Source organism: Ruditapes philippinarum, unplaced genomic scaffold (assembly GCF_026571515.1).
Source record: "Ruditapes philippinarum isolate M1 unplaced genomic scaffold, ASM2657151v2 ctg3817_1_1_1_1, whole genome shotgun sequence".
NCBI lineage: Eukaryota > Metazoa > Mollusca > Bivalvia > Venerida > Veneridae > Ruditapes > Ruditapes philippinarum.
In genome coordinates this window covers 57,270-79,419 of record NW_026862407.1, presented here as the reverse complement: position 1 = coordinate 79,419, position 22,150 = coordinate 57,270, and the positions used below count along the sequence as shown (strand labels likewise).

Below are 22,150 nucleotides of genomic sequence, written 5' to 3'. Positions count from 1 at the left end.
GAACAAATTTTCTGCACAAACATTTATTTGCTGTGAAACAATTTATTCAATGAATGGTATGTGTTTTATTCCTAAACATTGCAAATTGTTAGTTTTGTGTGAAATTGTTATTTTAGAAACATGGTATCTCCAAATAATTTCAAATCCTTCGTAAGATTGGTCTGTAAGATATGAGGTTTAGACATGCTTTACATGAAAATATCGATTGTTGATAATGCAAAACTATTGTAAGTCTAAATTTGTCCTAAAGATACATAATATTGCATAACTCTTCCTGACGTTGTTTTCATTTCAGGAAATCCCAAAGCCTTATCAGCCTTATAGGTATACATTTGTGTATATGTTTTCTCTATGTTTTCGTCTACTATAAAGTTGGAAAATATCAATGTCATCAAAGAGCTTTATCGAAAAAAAAGAGGCATAATCTGTGTAGTTCTTCAAGCAAATATTGTTGGAAATTCATCTATCCTGATGACGTCATATATGACAACCGAATGATTGAAACAAACAAAAATGATACAAACACGTATTATATTGAACAACACTAATTTCTGCTGCTTTTTACGCAATTAAACAAGCATTTTCTTTAACTGAATTAATTAAAACTCGGAATTGTTTATTAAATAATTATTTTTTACATATTTGTTTTTTAATAAATGTACTTGACAAACTAGATGTCAAATAGTATTTAATCTTATTTAATAAGTAATAAAAAGCAACGGTAAGCATACCTTTAACAGTCCGGTGTTGCAGTTATTCATATCGGCATATTATTTCTAACATATCTAAATGTTTAAACATTGATTGAAAATTATAAGCTAACATCTTAATTGAAAATGTGATAGAACAATATTACTTTGAATAATATATTGGAGTATAATTACGTTTCTCTGTGATGCATTTTATTACAAAAGTGCTCATGTAATCATTCACATGATTGTCTTACATGTTTTAGACAATGTCTTATCAAGTTTTTAACGGACTGAGTGTGTTTATTTATCATTGGCAAATTTCAGATAAGTTTCGTTTGAAAAGAAAATAGAGTAACAGAGATTCCTTAAAAACGAAAAGTATTAAAAGCATGTATACATGTATATATGTATTGCCCAATAGGGCCTACAATAAAAGCATTTTAAAGGCCAATTTTGCTTCAGACATGCTATCAATTTTATTTCTCAAAAAGTTTATATTTTTTGGTATCTTGTTATAATTTTTTTCTTCAAAATTATACTAAATTTCTATATACATTAACTATCTTGTGCTTTTGTTCTATCACCAATTGGTATAATTATAGTGAAAAATATTTTTATATGCAAGTCAAAATACTAATTTGTTTACATTTGTGACACATACTGCACGTTCAGCGCTACTTGCTCCAGTACGTATACAATCATGTAACATACTCTTAATTTATTAGTGAATCATTATTAAACACATGTTTGACATTTCTAAAGAATTAAAAAAAATATGGATTTCTAATAAAGACACGTGTTCTTATCACTGTCGAGTATAAAATTAAAGCTCTTATATAACTTCCGTGAATATTTTAAACTCAAGTAGATCTTTTTTCGCTTTGTAGAATTATATAACCTTGCTCTGTGTCAGGAGAGAATAATGATGCAAATGGCACATTTTAAGAGGGACGAACAAATATCTAGAAACAATTCACGACAACAGGGAGAAATAACGCAATTTGAGTGTGTCTGTTCATGGATTGTGAGTATTTATTCAACATTGACTGTAGGCTGCAAGATTAAAAACAGAATTATGTAACTGATATCGTAAGACCAGAAAGAAGATTATACCACAGTCTGCGACAGAATGCCAAATAAAATCACTGCACCAAATCTTATTGTTTGATACAATGTACTGATACGGCTTTTTAATGTAGATACAGTTGATAATAAATGTAACAGTTTCGAACTTCAATACATTTAACTTTATGTTATCTATATAAGCAGGGAAATAACGTCAGAACGTTTTTAATTATCACAGTGTACACCGTCTATGTCCCTTTGCGTTTTGAAGATAAAGCAATAAAACATTTTGGCTTGCACATTACGCCTCGTCAAATATAAGTTAATTTAAATCAAATATGTACCAAGTGTAAAATTTCAAAGGTCTTACTTAGAGCACATTTACTATAACAGCAAATGATATGTTTTTGTTTGTTCGGTATCTGCTTACTCGTTTATCTGAATCTATGTGCATGCACGATGTTGATATTTAGTTGTCATTTAAACAGCCCCGACACATTTTAATTCATTAAGGAAATACATTTTCAAGTGTTTTCTTGTAAATCAAGCATCAACAAAACACGTTAAAATGTCATGCGTTGAGTTTGTGTACGAATTGACTTTTGGAACTAAATATATTGCAATGAATGAACATAATGTACACTTGTAAAATGAAGTGTGAATCTTTATTAAGCGGTGTTGGTGGTGTTGGTAGTTTACCATCCGGATCACAGCCAGCAGTAAGCCATTTTGAATTCACCTGAGTTCGAACATCGCATTGTTTCTCGGCAGGTAGTCAAGACGTTAACCAGTACTTGTTGCCATTACTAACATAAGGAACTGACGAATTAGAGAAAAAACAGACTCCTATAGAAAGCCCAACACGGCAAAATTGAAAATGTTGCAGGCTCTGTTCGATTGAGTCTGTTCATGGACGGTAGTGGTAATTGCAAACTACCGTTCACGCCCGATAGCACCAGCTTAAGCTGAATTACACATTTAACAAGAACTGGTACAGGAGAGAGTTTCATATAAGATCAAAGCTTTCTACTCAATCCTGAATGTAATTTATATATTTAATTTTGTCTATAAATATTGATGAAGAAATAAATATAATTTAAACCAACAAGAGCTGGTAAATATTTTTTGAATTATGAAACATCCGCAGATGTGTTTGTTCTATATATAGACTTCTGTACATGCCAGAGCAGAGGTACAATGCACAATGTTAATTGCCGTAGAAAGTACGATTCATATTCCAACTGTCAATCTATTGAGCTTACCTGACGGTTGCTAATGTGTTAAGTTGCAATTCCCTTTGAATTAACTGTTTAAAGTTGAATTACATGTACCAATGAGTATAACACTTTATAAACAGAGAAACCGAACAGATGCTCGCCTTGCAGTCCTAATTTAAAATAATGTAATATGTTAAAGAAAAGACTGGATTTATCTGAAAGCGTAAAGTAATCAGAAATAGTGAAAAGTAATGTCAAGGTTAACTTAAGAAATGCAATAAACATTTTTAAATAATATTATAAATGAAAAATTGATAACACCCTAATGCAATAAAAATCAGGTGCTTTAGATATATTGTAAAGTTTCGAGAGAGAAAAAAGGAGTTGAAACCAAACTTATTCAGCTTGAAAACCATTACATTAATTTTGAAACGATAATTATAGAGATAAATATACCTCCCGAATTTACAAACAAATCACAAATTGAAAAAAATGACCATAACACTTTTCATATATTGTAAGACTTAGAAATGTTTCTTATTTGCATCTCGCAACAAGACATTCTAACAGTCAAGTGTTTTTCTTTACATCAAATCTATGGTATACACATGTAATATCCTTCCAACAAAAAATGCGTTTATTTTAATTCGGTATACACACAATTAGTTACCAAGTATTTTCATTAGTTTTTTCTGTCACATCATTCAAATCATTGTCATAATAAATCGGTTTGCTGCAATCCCCTGCATGGAAGTTTCGTGACATAAATAATAATCAACAACTTGATCAGATCGTGTCCACTGGGTAAACAGATGGCGTTTTACAAGTGCATAAATGATTACAAATTCATTTCGTGAAGGATGTGAAACCATGTTTAAGGTGATCCATTTAGGACATTTCCCTTGTGTATGACATGGCTAATTATCAATCATTTTACAAAAGACTAATATGCCTTTGTCGGTTTGACAAAGATATCCTTTACTTGTGAAATGTATAAAGGTATAATTGCTAAATGAAGTTAACAAAGTTTTAGTGTGAAGAGTTTGAATTTTGAAAATTAATAAATCTAAAATACATGGTTGCAAGAATTATGTTGACGTTATATTTCCTTACGGGCGAATGGCGCATGCATAAAATCATTGCTAAAAGATAATATATCCTACAAAAAAGCAGCATATTTTGTTCTGTGTAAAGCTGACAGTATTCATGTTAAAAAACAGACATTTTGTGTTGTTGTTGTTGTTGTTTTTCATTTGTTTATATAGTTATTATTTTTTATTTACTTTTTATAATCTATCATAAGATGCGTTTACCTTTTTTTTCAAATATTAGGCAAAAAAAGTTCAGAAATATACATTTCAGCCGTTCAAAAGAAAACTAAATCGGCCATTAAAGTTACCTTGATATTTTGATCGGGTTGTACGTCACACCGACACAGAATTGGTCATATGGCGACGTTCCAGCTTTACTGGTGTGGTGGAGAAAGACCTAAGGTGCCCTTCCGTGCATTATTTCAGGCACGAAATGACACCTGAATAGAACCACCGACGTTCCGTAAGCTAGCTGGATAGCTTCCTCACATAAAATAATACAATTCTAACCCACAGCGGTGAGGGGCAAGTGCTTTGAAGTCAACGACCTTAACCGCTCGGCCACGGACGCCCCATCTTTTTCTCTTGTTGCTTTTGGCAATAAGTACTCTTTTAGTGAATAAGTATTTTGTATGGAAGTCAAAATACTACTTTGTTTACATTTTGCTAATTTTCATTACCCATCTTCTCATATTTATCATTTACTTCCGTCATCTAACATTCTCTTAATCAATTATTTCATCATCATACAATCCATGTTTGCCCTTTCTTAAGAAGTAAATAAGTTATTTGTTTCTGAGGCATAATGAGCCTTTAAAGTTTGGTTTTGAAGTAACTTATGTTCTATTCAATTCAATTTAGGTCATATTTCGATGTTCGTGCTTTACTGTGGGTGAAGGACAATTGATCTGCCAATAGAATAGACGGTTTTGATTTGCAATAGCTACATGCTTACATTTAATTAAATATACCTCTACCGACCAGGTCAATAAGGAAAACTAAATGATGAAAAATATATGTCGCAATAGCATCTATCCAAAATATAATTTCATTTTAGGAATTCCATTTCCGGGATTGTCATGTTCCATTCAATTAATGTTATTATCAATGTTTTTGCTTAAGTGTGGGTGAAGGACAATAAATCTGCCAATAGAACATAAAGTTTTGCTTTGCAAAAACTATACATTGAACTCAACATACCTCTATCGCCCTGTTTAATGATTGATCATTTACAGTCGATATAATTATTGTAATTGTATTGATGCAGTTGTTGATTTATTTGTCTAGGCGATCATAAGGACTATTTAGAGAGTAAATAAGTGCATTCCTGATCTGTGGGGACATATTAAGCTATTGTTTTACGCTTGAATACTTTATCATTCATTTATAACCGCTTATTACAATAAATGCCGCAAGTGAACTTTTCACCGGACAACTACTGTTGAATGGTATCTTAATTTAAATGTCACATTCAGTGTTCTGTTCAAACTAAAACCTTGTATTGAATAGGACGTTTTACAAATCTAGTTTACAAATCTAGTTTTCGGAAATTGACTCAATTTCTACTGCACATGACTGATTTGAATTCGAAAATGTATAAACTATGATCAAGCTTATATTTAAGAAATGCAATTTCTGATGTCATTCAGTATTCTTTCTGAGTTAAACTATAGTTTGCACAGTTTAAGACGTTTTGTTTGTTTGTTTGGGTTTTACGTCATACTGACACAGTATAGGACATATGACGACGTTTTACTGGTGGAGGAATACCTCAGGTGCCTTTCCGTGCATTATGTCAAGCATGAACGGGCACCTGAGTAGAACCACCGACGTCCCGTAAGCTAGCTGGATAGCTTTCTCACATGAAAGAATCCAGAAGTCCCCGTCGGGATTCGAACCCACAGCGGTGAGGGGCAAGTGGTTTGAAATGCGACATTAACCACTCGGCCACGGACGCCCAAGTTTAAGACATTACATATCTTCTCTGTGTGTACTAAAACAATTTTTATTTTACATTTCAAAAGAGACTGTATAGCGAGTATTAGCATTTTCAAAATTAATATCAAATTCTAGCATCATATTTCTTGTACGACAATAACAAGCACAGATTATTTATTGTTTTTCTTTAGAACTGCTAACAAACGAAATGAAAAGATCTAGAAATATTTGTAAGCAAAATAAATTGTATTTTCAGACGTAAATTTAATGAAAATTTAATTTTGTATTTTTACATAAAAATACTGTTATTTATGGTCACGTGGGTTTCGACATTATTATACTTATATATGGCTATAGTGGTGATCCAGTCGCAATAACCATTTTATGTCGCATGTACATTTACGTCTTTCTATTTTGTGATATTTTGTGTTGATGTTATAATAAAAACATATATAATTTGCATATGATAAAATACGATTGCTTTGTATTAATTGCATAAATCTCTTGTTTCATTACACAAAAAAGGAGATTTATTATTAAAAGCTGACAAACAAAAATGTTATGACGCTCCATGGTATTATCCTATTTAGCCACATAGGTAGATTGCTGATTTGCTTAATAATGAAATTTGTCGACACTAGTCTTATTGATGCATTTGTTTTCTACATTTCAATATCAGAACGTATTATAAAGATGGTTCATTGATTTAAGAAGCAATTCAGAGAAAGAGGATGGCTAATAAATGAAAACTTAATATGAAATTATGAAAATCTCATTTATTATGGTTATGTCTTTTGTCTAAAATCTCATTAAGTCACAAATAAGGAAGATTAGATTTTCGTATTCTTTGTAACCCAAGTTTGAATCATCTTGAAATTTCTAAACAATCGAAATTTACGAGATAATAGAAATACCAATATTATTGGAATTCTTAGAAATTACTTGTTCTAACGTGCTTAGAATAATTTTTAGATAAAGTATAAATGAATCAATTACGAAACTAATTTACAAACATATAATTAATGAAAGAAATTTAAACAAACAAACAAACAGAGTCGATATTCGACGGGAAATATTTATGCAGAAATTTAATATGTATGTTGATTTAAACATAAATAAAACTGGATTGCAGTACAAACGTGTTTTACATATCGCTAATCAAAAAATGTAAGTGAGTCATGTCATTTTACTAGAACAGTTTAACTTCAGTCTATGACTATCGTTTTACCTGGGGGCGTTCGTGGTAGTTGTTTTTAAATCGCTTTTTTTTGCTGGTTCGAATCCCGACAGGATCTTTACGCAAAAAAGCCTTGTATTTAGTTTACAGAACGTCGGTGCTTTTACTCAGTTTGGTGCCTGAATTAAATAAATGCACGAAGAATCATCTGAGGGTTTTCTCCATAAAACCTAAAAATAAGTAAATCAAGCAATTGTAATTTAACCCAACATTTTGCCTTAACAGGCGCTGCCTCTACAGTTTTAACAGGACACGATATACTGTATGACTACCAATTGTCCCGTGTTACGAATGACAGTCAATAAAGGATATTGATGATCAAAACAAAATATGTAATAACGTCAAAAAGAGTGGCGCCAAATGACTTTAACTGTCTATTTTTAGAAACCAATCGTTAATGATATTACGATTTCTAGAGTACTAGTCGACTAATCAAAAATAATATTACATTAACAGAAACATTATGTGTTATTTATAGATTCAGACACAGTTTTATTCTGTGAAAATACATTGATAAACTAAAAACGTTTCGTGAACCTTTACCAGCTTTAAAATGGTCGCGGGTGCCTAAAATATAAATACAACTTCTACCCTTTCTGTCTACTTACGTAGGGCTTTTTTGTCGTGGAAAAGGAATCTGACAACTTAAAAAAGTTACCAAATGATACATTTTATTTAGGTCATTTAATAAAACAGTTATTGTATGAAGATTTCCGTGAATATCCAAGTATATGGGTATTCACCTCATCGTCATACAAAAATTTAATACAATCATTATAGCAGCATGCAATATATCGTGTTTCGCCAGAAATTGTCATTTAATATTATTATATAATAGTGAAATAAAACATTATTTACACTTTCTTGACAGTAATTTTGTACAATAAAAATCAGAGAAATTAAAAAAAGTTGCAATTGCAATAAAATAAAATTAAAAAACTCATTGTTTCCTGCTATTCACAAAAAATAGGATAGAATAGTTTAACACTTTCCCAGTTTGCATATAAAAGCTCTATTTTGTTTCGATTTAGATTTGTAAAACAATAACATAAAAATAATAATAAATTTCTAAACCAAACCTTTTTATGTGAATATATTAATTTAGTACAAAGTGAATTTTAAACTTAAAGTGAAAAAAGACAACACAAATTTCAATATCAATACATGTTTTGCTTTATTAGCTTAAAGTGTGTAAGAATATATATCTGCTGCAAAAATATTGTTTCATTTAAAAAAGAATACTTCAAAAATAAGGGTATGAAATAAATATACATGTACTAGTATATTTCTTCTAATGCCGAATGGCGCATGCACAAAATCATTGCTAACCGGTTAAAAAAACATCTTAAAATAGCAGCATACAATTTTGTTTCCATTATTTTATTCTGTTTACGAACAGTATTCATGTCTGTTAAATAACTGAGATATTTTATGATAAAACTTTTTCAAGAAACGATAATTAGATTAGAAAAACAATATAATGTGTACTGTAAAAAGATTTATAAAAAAACATTCTTAAGATATAGGTTATATCCTTTAAGATACAGAAGAAACGCTTAAAAATATTTGATGACTTTTCAAACATTACAAAGGAAACAGCTTACATAAATCAAATGAAATGTTATGATGTTTTACAAAACATAGCATTCCGAACGCAGTGACCCGATGTATATTAAGTTTATATATTGCCTGATATATTACAGTCAATAACTTCAAAGGAACAATTTCGCTGTCTCATCTTGATCAAGTGCTTAATTCCATCTCGACAATCAAGTTTGTGTTCTTACAAATGTTGAATTGATAAACAGATTATAAAAAAACAAAGCTTAAACCAGAAAATATAACAACACTGAAGTGAAGTACGGGGCAACTTTTAACAGCTGCCACACGGCACTTGACACCTGCTGTTGTGAAGTATAAAATTCTGGAAACAAAGTGATCCCTCGGAAGCATTAATCACATCAAAATTACGTAAGAATTGCAGACTCGGTTTGATTGAGTCTGTACATGAGGGATAATGAATAAGTGCAACATCCCTCACGCCCCCTAGCACCGGCTTGCGCGATACTCAATTGTAAAAGAGCGGTACTCAATTCTCAACACTCAAAAACTGTTCGCTTCATAAAAAAAAATTTCCGGTGCCACTGCCATAAAAATTCAGTGCAACATTGTTCGCATTATTAAAAAATACCTTTCGTTGCCACTTTCATGAAACAAACAGACAGACACTTTACAAAGACAGCATTGATTCCACATTGATATAAAAAGAAATAATGGTATTATTAACTCGAAATCGTTTAAGGTCAGTAAGAAATCGAATGCTTGAAATTGAACATACATTGCACAAGAATGATAGTAGTAAAGCGTACACTACTCCAATATATTTTATTATTAAGAATGACGTTGTTTTGTTTCAATCAAGTGATACCGCTATTTTTAAGTGGAAAGAAAATATGTAATAACATTATATAAGTCAGAAACACAATAAGATAATTTATTTCAATCTGAAATTTCAAAAAAATATATATATTTGTATCAACAGAAACTATGGGAGCTGTATTTATAGCAAAAGACGTTTTTATTCTTTTTAAAAGGATCGATCGTTTAGTTTTAAAATGTCTTGAAAAACAGGGCTTTTGTGTTCCAAAATAATTTATTTTTGTTCTTAAAGGAATGTGCATACTTAATTTCATTTCTGTAAATAGATTTTGCTGTCTCCATCTGTTATGGCCAACAAAAACTTCTTAAAGATATTCTAATTCATTTTTCATCTTTTTTCGTTACTCGGATGATTAAATGGATTTGAACTAGCCCTTTTTATTTAGTTACCTTAAGTGAATGCATTTTTCTTCGTCGAATAAGGAAAGTTTCAATGATCTGAGCAAAGCTGTGATTCTATTTTAGTGTATGACAAAACAAATGCCATTAATTGTGTAGGTTAGATTGTCTTTTGGACTACAGCTTCAAGTATTTCAATTCATCATGAAATGAAAAAAAACTCTTTTTATTCATTCAAAACTATTTTATGTTTGTTGGGTTTTACACAGCACAAACAAATTAGAGCAATCTCCTACGCAGTGATCTCCCCTTATCAGTACAAAGATCTCTGCCACCACAAACATTTTTATCAATATTTTGACATTTTATAGTTTTAGCTTTTGAATTTATTTTTCATCATTTTTTTTATACTTTTGATATATTTTTGATAAACATAACGAACGTAGGTACGAAAAATAGAAATAAAACAGAAAGAGAAAAATTACGTTAGATTTTTGATGAAACGGTCGATATTTACATTTGAATTTGAATTTCGACGTTACGTCATGTGACTTTCATCAACATGTGACTTCTGCGAAGGCAGAGATTAAAATCTGCAAAAGGAAGTAATCACTGTTAGGAGTTTGAAATAAGAGGTGATACAGCGACTTACCAGCTTCACCGTAGATGCCTCTCTGTGCATTATTTCAGACAGAACTTGAGTAGAACTACGGAAACAGAATAAGTGAATTTGTTTTAATCTTAAATTTTAGAATTAAAACATTTGCATTAGGAGAAACCATAAGAGGACACACAATTAAGACTTAATCTACTAATTTTAAATAGCGTAAACAACGCTTGTGTGTTTCAAAATAGTTCGTTACTTTTGTTTTCAAATGTTATTCAAATACTCGGTGTAATTGGGGTAATATATTAGTTTGTTTTGATTGGCAAAATGCATTGATATAGTTGTAACTTCTTGGAATCTATACACTTATTATGTTGAAATGGCTGTAAAGATTAAGCCTGTAAAGATTAAGCCAATCCTATTTCATTTACACGTAATCATGTAATCGCATGAAACTTATTACAAATTAAATTAAAATGAATTATATAAGACAGCTATCTGGCAGATAATGTAAGAATAATATGGCGAACTATGTTCAAGCAATGAGAAAGAATATTAATAACCCTAATCATTTGAACATAACGAATGTTGTGAGCAAATCATTTTATTTATTTTCCCAATTATTTACCATAAATGTACGATTGATCAACTCAAAACGTGCACATTGTATGTATCTTTTGAAATAGAAGTTAATAAGCGTCTTAATGTCATAAAGTGATCTTCTTCATAAAAGCGTTGAAAAAGTTAGTAAATAAATCCTATATACTAGTACATTCAAATTTAATAGATATTAGAAATAAATGCATAAATATATTGGAATAAAATTACAGAGATGTTCTGCCGCCGTGGTTTGTTTGCCTATTCAATTGTTACAGATAATAATATTTGTTTATTAAATGTAGATAAAGTATTTTGTTTTCTAGATTAAATGCAAATATATTGACAAAATATTGTATGCAGCTCTTCACTCACGTTTTGTTTCTTCGAGCAATGGGCAATTAAATCTATATATATATATATATTACGAAATAACCAAATGTTTAGTAAAAACAACAAACGCATATAAAAGCCGTAACTATATATATTATGCAATCATGGTCAAAACAATATAATGCTATTTAGCGATAATTATTTTTTAAGCTCATATGCAAATCAACTGCTTTTTTTTACATCATGACGCCAATTCATGATTACATTTTTATCTTGCCATGTACGGAATTACTACAATTACATTTCCAAGCATGAGTACTAATTCACTTTCTTTTGACATTTCCGCCCAATACAAGTTCTTTTGTATTTCAGCTAAATACATTATTCATTTTAGAACTGACCTACTTAATGACAAGCCGCCTATATCTAATACGTATGATATTGCGTCCTATTTCTTTTAAGTTGAATAATGTCATTATATAAGGGTATGTTGATGGCATAGACAGTCGGCTTTCCTACGCGTTAAAGACATGTTATAGGAGATGAAATGCGTCTTGTATTCTGTTCAGTTACTTCCACTCTCTTTTACGTATTTTAGAAGTGAGCTACGTTTGAAGTAATAGCAATGTGGTCCGTTACAGAAATACCCATTCATCTGGCATGGTTCTGTCCTCTTGTAGATTTTCTATAAAGCAAGGTATATTCCGTGGCAGCGGTTGAAGAATGTAACATCAAAGTGTCACTATTTTGTTGTGAGTTATCGGATACACTGCATGTAAATATTGTTTTAAACTTTCGGCGGTACTTATCACTGAATACACAATAAATAATAGGATTTCCTGCCGAATTAAGATACGCAAGAACAGTTACGCCTACCAGAAACCCCCAGTTTTGATGAAAAGGGGTTGGGGACACAGTGTTATATATAAGAAGTACTTGATGCGGTGAGTAACTAATAAAATAAAGCAGAACGCTTACAACAAGCATTTTGATAACGCCTCGTCGAGTACGGATGGTTTCGGAACATTTTTGAGGCGTCCCGGGGCTATGTCGCACATTTTGTCCGTGTAACTCTTTAATTCCAATAAACAGATGTTTCCCAATTATTACATAGCAGACGATTTGAACGACAAGAGGAACAAAGTAGAACAACATTGCCTCGGTATACTTAAACGCTAAAAACATCCTCATATGATCTGCAGGGAACACTAGAACACAGAACTGTATATCTGTCTCAGTGTTATTGAAACTGGTCACGATATTGAACAACATTGTCGGTACGGACAATACTATTGCTAAAAGCCAAACCATAACGATCACGTAAAGTGTTCGTCGGCGGGTACATACAATATGTGCTTTGATAGGAAACACAATAGCGATGAACCTGAAAATAGACAAAAACACCATCTGATGATAAAAGAAGATAATAAGATTAGATATAAATTTTATGTAGAAATTTTCTTTAACTAAAAAAATTATAAATGTTACAAAACAACAATTTTTCACCAAAATTAGGTGAAAGACCAGATGTTAACATGGAAAAACTAGATCTTGGGTGATTCCTAAGTTTTTTATCATTTTTTGTTAACCCTTTACCTCATATATACGCTAAACACTTTCGACCCCCCCCCCCTTTTTTTAGGCCTGAAATAGTCCTATGAGGGCCCTAAACACATGTTTTCGTTTGAGAAATGTTGCTAAAAAAAGTGAGCACTTTTTCGACGCCGCCCCCCATCCAAAACAAAATTTTGGACTTGTGAGAGGCTAAAAATAACCCCAGGTCAATCATAAGGTAACGTGTAACCAACGCTGAAAAGCCTTTGACTCTATCTCAATCCCTTGAGAAGTTGCAGCACTTTATATTTACAAATAAATTTTGATGGAAAAAAATCGAGGCAAAATAGTGATTTTTGGCAATTTTGAGATGTCCCCTCGTTGCCATGGTAACAGGCAATTTAAGACTGAGCATGTCGTTACAAAGACAATGGTCCAGTCAACATTTGTGCCAAGTTTGATTAGTATTGAAGCATTTTTCATAGTTTCACAGCAGTTTGAACTTGTATCAGGAGGCTTTTCAGTGAAAACGACCATTTTTCACAATATGCTCATGAGGGAAAGGGTTAAGGTTCTAGTATATTGAGACGAAAAATGAAGAAGAAATAAAGGAAACACTTCGAAAAAAATCAATGAACAATTTATGTTCTGTCCAAAAATATCAAATTATGTACATATAATGGCATAATTCAATTTAAATGCCCTTTTTTAAGCTGATCCGAAATGTCTTGTGAAAGGTTAAAGCGGTCGTAAGCTTTCATTTTCTGTTGGAAAACAATTATGTCTTGTTTCAATCTAGGTATGTCAGTAATTTTATCTTTGAAAAATGCATCATATCGGAACGGTAGATTTCAGGTATCGAGGGTTTTTATCTTGTGTTCATTTTCCACCTTAGTTCTTTTAATGAAACGATTTATCTACAAATAACATAATTATATAACCTTTAGAAAAGCTGAAAGCCGCTTTAACTATTCAAAAGAAATTTAGTTAAAACATAAAGTGTTACCTATGATACGATATAAGTTTTTGAATTTCAGAATATTGATAGTAAACTTTTTCATTGTAATGAATAGTAAGGCAAGTTCTTTAAGAATATACTAAACAATACAATAATCAATGTTGATCAATAAACAATTTATAATATCCGAACAGTATCTGTGACTTTATTATAGGTTTATTGAAAATGTTTCCAGCATATATACATTCCACCCTGCTACACATTTATTTATCGAATTTCTATATTTTTCTTTTGGAAATATTTATATAATTAACACTTAAATTTTCATAAAGAATTTATAACATCAGCTCTACGAGCGCATATGCTTTTTACTTAATGACATGTTATTTGGGAGACTATTAACGTAAAAGGCACATTCACTATTATCAGACAATAATGATGTAAATAAGCAGTTATAAATCAATGATTAAATATGTAAGCGTAAAAACAATAGCTCGAAATGTCCCCAAACAGCAATATAGCACTAGTTCAATCACGGATTAGTCCTTATATAGCTTAGATGCATTGAATATTCAATCTCATTTATACAATTACAATAATTAAGATGATTAGAAATAATAAATCTCTACCGAATGCGATAGTTAAGATTTCAAATCGCCAATTTAACTTAATAATATAAAGAACAGTAAAATTAGGCGTTATTGGGATTCTAAAACTGACATCATTTGATTCAATTAAAAAAATACTTGGAGGCATATTACTAAAGTGGTTTGCTTCAAAAACACCTTAAAATGTAGTACCACACTTGGGACATTACAAATACATAAATATGAACATATAGTTTGTATGAATAAGCGGATTTCCTGTAAAGCGTATTTTTCATTGCATCAAAACATTGAATTGTTTTAATTTATTAAAAAGAAAAAAAAGAAACAGCAGGCAAAAGTATGCTACAAAGTGATAAATGAACAACTTAAACGAGACACCATTTCTTGTTTATCAAGAGATGGTTCATGATTTTGTTTATATTGATGTATCGTTAACACGGCAACTGTTGACCCAACGGGACCTAATCTTATCACAAGGTCTGATAAATCCGCAAATGGACATTTTCGTCACGACAACTGTATGCACAATATTGCAGCAAAACGATTAATCTTCTTTTTGGTTTATACAGAATGTATTTTAGTTCGATTGTGTTAGAGTTAGAAGCAAGCTACAAGCTTATAGACACATTTTCAAATCCGGTCCTGGAACCAACCAGTGCTGAGCAATGAGTGTTAAGTTTCTTGCTCAAAGTAACAACGGCTTGCCCCTGACGGGGTTTCAACCCATGCGGCTAGCGATCATTAGATTAATAGTCCGACGTGTTCACCACTCGGCCATGTCGCCACAAATCTCTTACACAAATAACAAAACAAAATAGATATATAAAACGTTAATTAATCAGGATCGTAATTATCGGCAGTTTTGACAAAGGCTGAATTTTAAGAATTTGGATAATACACTTTGATACAATCCGTACAACCTCTGTAGAGCAAAACTCTATTGCAGACAACGATTTTGGTAGCTGCTTAGAGATTTACTCTAGAAAGTATTTTTGTGTGAAGTTTTGGAAACGAAACAACATATATTTACTGTAAATTAATTTCATACAAATATTTCAAAAGATGTAGCTTTATACATTTGAGCCGCGACACGACAAAACCAACATAATGGGTTTGCCACCAGCATGGATCCAGACCAGTCTGCGCATCCGCTCAGTCTGATCAGGATCCATGCTGTTTGCTTACAAACTCTATAACAAGTAGAGAAACTGATAGCGAACAGCATGGATCCTGATCAGACCGCGCGGATGCGCAGGCTGGTCTGGATCCGTGCTGGTCGCAAACACACTATATTGGTTTTGTCATGACACGGCTCATTTTAACATCATTTAAAACCTACATCTGACCTCAAAAGGAGATTTTCCTATTATCTTTATTTCGTGCGAAATTTATAAATATGTTTGACATTTGCATTTCAAGACACATCTTTCGATACATTAATGTTTTGTTTTGTTGTTTCTTTGTTTTTTTTTAATGTTTTTTTTTGTTTTTTTTTTTTGGGGGGGGGGGGCTTAAAGTCGCACCAACAATGTGTTAAAGTCGTATCAGTTTTACTGCTGGATGAATACATCGGATGTCCGTCACTCCTTGCATTATTTCAGGCACAAACGGGCACTTGAGTAGAAACACCTACTTGGATAGGTTCTTAACATAAAAGGTGACATCAATGATTTGTATTGTATACTGTATCGTATAAACTTTAGCATGAGATTTAATATTAATTGTGCAATTATTGTAAAAATAAAAGATCATAATATTCCCCAAAACATTTATTACTCAAAAGTGAATTGGTCTAAAATGGAAGGTCTGTTATACAATCAATGAAAAATCAACTTTGATACTATTTAGTATTAGGCAAACAACAAACCACAATTTAATTATACAAGGAAGTTATTGGCAAGTGCACGTTAGATACATGATTGGATATTACATATATTTAAATAGCAGATAATGTTCTTTAACAAAATATCATTATTCATCATGTAAATCGTCATTAAACATCACTTAAAACTGTATCGACTTGTTTTAGCAACATTTCATATGAATATCCAAATGCCATATTTTATTTTATAAGCATTGATAAAACATTTTGTATGCTCATTTTCTTAGAAATAAGATAAAGGCATTATAAAAACGATAGCAATTTATAAATTGACCAAACCCGAGTGAAAAGAGATTCACAAGAGAAATCTGTTAAGTAAATTACTTAAACTTCAAACGAGAACTGTACGTTGCCATTGAAGTTTTATAATTTATTCACAAGACAGCAATTTACCCCATGGCAAAAGCCGTTATTATTTGTTCAGCCAGAGAAATCCTTTTACTTAAACAGGTTTGGCAAATAAAAAATATGAAAAAACAATGACAATAAAAAAATGAGAATACATATCAACAATGCAAGGCGACGTGTACAGAATGCAGCCCCCCACACACAATCCAGCTACACAAACAGGGCACGCAAAAGACACCGAACTAAAAATGTGGAGAGGACACAAGAGTGTTGAAAGGAGGAAAGGATATGTAATAAGTAAAATGATCCAAAAAAGCCGACATTAGATTATTTCAAACGTAAAAAGAAGAATGCTTGTAATAAGTCACATGCTTTTACCTCAGTTGTGACATTGTAGAGGCTAATGTGAGCAGAATTTGATGCAATAGCAAATTTAAAATTATACTGATATAAACAGTTTAAAATAACGTAATGGAATTTTAAATAAACATACACATTACTGACAGATGTCAAAAACTAAAAAAAAAAACCTATAAAAACAAGTTCCGCCTTTATGTTCTCAACTTTTTAGAATAATGTTGCGTTGTTTGTGTATTTGTAAAAAGAAAAAGGTAATTTCATACTCAAAAAAACCTTGCCATTATAATTTTCTTTGACATATACGCAAGTGTTTAGAATTTAATAATATTTGCCTTAGCGATGTAGAAATTTTGAGTCTCCAACATGTAGCCAGCCATTTTACCTATTTTGACGGTTCGGTTGTTATCGCACATGACATTTGCTATAAGTGAATCAATCTGTTCCGTGTTTTCTTATGACTGTGAAGTAGTTTTGGGAATGTTGGTTCATAAATGTCTGTTTTTCAGAGTGGCGGCGTGGCCGAGTGGAGAACGCGTCGAAATAGTAATATAAGAATTGCTGACTTTGTGGTTTCAAACCCTGTCAGGGGCAAGCCGTTGTTTCCTTGAACAAGAAACTTTACATTTATTGCTTAGTACTGGTTTGTTCCAGGAACGAACTTAAGAGTGTTTCAATAAGCTTATAGCTTCCAACACAATCGAACTATAATAAATTTGTATAAACTAAACTAAATGTCTGTTTTATTAATTAAAGAAAACATTGTAACTTTATATCAATTACTCATTAAAATTAAATTTATAAATTTTGATATCCTCAACTTTTTGGATAATTATTATGCTGAAATGTTTGTTACCGTAAATGTATATATGTTCATTTTATTATTGTATAATATATTTGTTACTGTAGATGTATGTATATTGATATAATTGTTAAACTATAGTTTTTAAAAGCTATTTTTAATATAAAAAAGTCTTTCAATTCTATTGACATAATTATGACAAATCAATTACTGATAATGTACATTTTACTATAACCGGTTTTGGTGAAATATATATAAAAATTGATCCATCAATAAGTTTTAATAATATAATTTTCTTAAAAATACATCTTGTTCATCCAACGATCTAAGAAGATTTTTCGTTCAAGATATTTAAGTGTTCTTTAGTCTACGTACTATTTGATAAAAACGTTGTTACTTAAGTTTGAAAAATCATTTAGTGGTAATTTTTGGCAATTTATTCACCAAATCACTTTATATTCTCAAATAGATGTCATTAAAATGGAAACATTATATCTACAAATATTCCAAATAATAGACAAATTGGTATACTTTTGCAATGTATTAACTTTAAAACAGATGAACAAGTTCTTGTTTGAACAAACAAGAACACAACATTAACACTGCTATAACTATCATTTATTCAAACGTTAACAATGTCAGTTGCTTTGCATTTAATTTAGTTAGTTATAAAATCGTAAAGCTATATAAACTTTGAACATAAAAGAGCAAAACAAATATACTACATTTTTCTGTGACAAAAATAAATATCTTGTATCCAAATTTCGTAGAAGAACTTAAGTTTCTAAATCCACCAATGCCGTTGATGTTTTTGCACCTTCCTTCTACCAATCGGTTATAAAGAGTTAATAGCAAAATATTCATAGACATGAAAAAAACTTCTGTAATAAGATAACGACGTATTAATTTCCGAGGAAGCAAAAAGGATTTACAATACCCTGACATTCAATATGTCATTTGCGTCAGGAGCTTACATTGTATACAGACAAAAAAGATTAAATTACCAGATGGTGCTCAGCAAAGTAGGCGATACAAAACAAAGCGTTTTCCCTTATTTGGTCACTTGGAGAAAATGAGTAAATAAAAAATAGAGAAATATAATTAAAAAAAAATAATATTTTTAAAAAGCATAAATATACTTTAATGGTCGTGGGCGAAAAGAAATTGAATATTGTATACAAAAATAGATGTCGTAACAAATTATCATAATCAAGAAGTTAGAAATGTATTCGAAGTTTTTAAAGTCATGTAAAATACCCTTGTAGATAAGAATTCTGACTAAAATCCCATTTTCTTACTTGCCACTTAGATAAAAATCGTTACAAGTATTTATAAATCAAAAACAATTTTAATTATTAACTTTTTTCTGTTTGTAAATGCATTCAGTTTTTTGATAAATCTATATAATCTAAAGGAGATTTTGTACTTATGAAAATATATAAAGATATATACATACCTTTCAACACATAATGCCAGTAAGGTCATAACAGAAGAGTATAGAGCGCAAACTAAGACTGATCTTTGCACTTTGCACATCATTGGGCCTAGAAGCCAGCCCTTATTAATCATAAACTGAACAATTTCTGGTATACCAAACAACAATATTAGAAGATCGGCCACGGCAAGATTTACAATTAACATATTTGTCATAGATAGTCTCATTTTTGCATCGCTAAAAACGATATATACTAAAAGTATATTTCCAGTGATTCCGACAATGCCTATAACAAAGAACATTGTAGAAAAACTGGCAATTTCAGCAGTGGTCACATTTTCCGGTCCCGGCATTGGTCCCATGCTTTCAAATCCGGTATCATTAAGAATATCAGATGTTGTGTTTTCCATTTTATCCTGTAGATACGACATGAAAACCCAAATATGATTATAACAACATTTGTAAGTACTATTTAAAACGCAATTATTTGTATTTAATTGTAATTGTCCCAGACAAAAACCAAAAGATTTGTATTTGTAATTATTTCTAGATTTTGGCAAGTGAGCGAAAAAAAATGGTTTAACACTAAGACGGATGAAAGCCTGTATTCACATATTGTTATTGTTTTCCTAAATAAACACCATATTTATCCAAACTCCTCATTACTATTATATTTACCGAGCGGCATTAAAATGATTCTCCATAATCACGTTCTCATTTTATATCTACTTGAATTCCTTTTATAATTATATTTGACACGCTTCTATAGTCAGCATTCTGTTAATAAAATATTTATCTTAACATCCCAGGAAAAATAAGCAACGTCTTTATTACTAATACCTAAGTTGAAATATAAACGTTGAATTAAGACATCGATAAATTCTATTCATCCTATTAGCTTAAGGATTTCTCCTTATTTGTCAAATAGCATCATTCGGAGGACTTATGTAGCATTCAAGCTTCTGCTTTATCCAATACTGTAGTTGCCCGCCTATCACATACTTTATAGTGTCGTCGGGATTTCCCAAGCTGTTAAAAGCGGTGCGCTTTAATAACGCTAACACGCACATGTCATTTCCCCTTCCATTATACACGGGCCACGGTTTACGGAAATCACATTTGGCGGATTACAAGATGACGATGGAACGCCTGGTGAAATCAATCTAGACACAACCTCTCATGATTATTGATGTATATTCCATTAAAAAACACACTGATATGTACAATATCACTTTATTTTTTTATACATTGAATTACACACAATAAAAAACGAAGGGAATTGAAGAGAAACGGTTGTCAGAATTCAATTAAACAACTAAGTTAAATATTTTGATAAGATTTTTTTTTCTTTCCTGGAAGTGACAATTTAATATCAACTATTTTACCCACTTTTTTGCTACAGTAACTGTAGAACAGATGTAATAAACTGTGTTCTTGACCTTTTCATATTTGTTTCCCTTTTTTTGCACATTTTGAACAACGTGTTAAGTTTTGGAAATACATATCAATTCAAAGTGTATTGTTTAAGAATAATGCACGGTTCGAGTTCAAATGCGTAGGAATATAATAACGAAGGCCGTTTATTACAAAGCCTTTGTATTATAATGCTAGAAGAATCTAACATGCTAATAAAAACGAGAATTGATAAAAATATTGTTATACTACATTGAGCGTGAAGGTAATTTTTCTAACGTTAAATGACGTGTAAGCACGTAATTTGTCGTGATTTATAGTAAGCGACTATTACAGCAAACATTGTTTTAAATTGATCAAATATGCGACTTTCACTTCAGCCAAATAAGTATTCAATACATACTGTAAGCAGAGTTTTTATATGTGTGTGTTAATATTTCTACAACGAATAAAGAGCAGCTACTTTAAGTAAATTAAACAAAATATACCGTCACTTCCGTAAATACTCGCTGATAACGCGTTGTGGAGCCGATAACAGAGAAACGCGTGTTTTATATCGCATTTAAATTTTACTTTACTTCAATGTGCTATTTTCTATTGTAATTAGTAATTTATGGCTTTCAAAATTCGATTTGAGTTCACTTATCTAATACCCAATGTAGTCACAACACCAATACTTTCACATTACTAAGATGGGTAATTCAATGAATGATTATTAGTGAAAATACGACGTGGTATTGTCTGACAAATTATCCACGATAAGAACCGAGAAATGAAAAATTATGTCTCTGGGGAATCAGTATCTCTTACTTTTTGTCTACTCATTTTTACGCAAACAGAGCAAAGAAAAGACGAAATATCGAGATCCTTATCTCCTGATTTTACGACAATACTTTCCGAACGCAAAATAGCGGGAATGGAACATGAAATGGAACTGCTTGAATAAAAGGTTTTTTTTTCATTCATTCATTCATTCATTCATTCATTCATTCATTCATTCATTCATTCATTCATTCATTCATTCATTCATTCATCCATCCATCCATCCATCCATCCATTCATCAATCTTTATTTATTAATTTTGTTTTTATTCAATTTTTGTCTTATTACTATATTAATTTTATGTTTTTGGTAGTTGGTAGTTTGATCATCAAAACAGAGGCTGGGTGCTATTTAACATATTAATTCGCAAATGAATATATATTTTAGCTTGTTCTGTCACGTTAATGAAAGTGGGA

General features: G+C 31.1%; 1 protein-coding gene across 1 annotated transcript; it reads right to left on the bottom strand.

Moving 5' to 3' along the window:
- Positions 1-11,690: 11,690 nt before the first annotated feature.
- Positions 11,691-20,059, bottom strand: LOC132719004 (neuropeptide receptor 15-like). The gene is made up of 2 exons (XM_060702738.1): positions 19,521-20,059; positions 11,691-12,939 (listed from the first exon to the last, which is right to left on the bottom strand). The coding sequence occupies exons 1-2, from the start codon at positions 19,928-19,930 to the stop codon at positions 12,207-12,209; spliced, it is 1,143 nt and encodes a 380-aa protein (XP_060558721.1). The 5' UTR covers positions 19,931-20,059; the 3' UTR covers positions 11,691-12,206.
- Between the last annotated feature and the right edge of the window lie 2,091 nt (positions 20,060-22,150).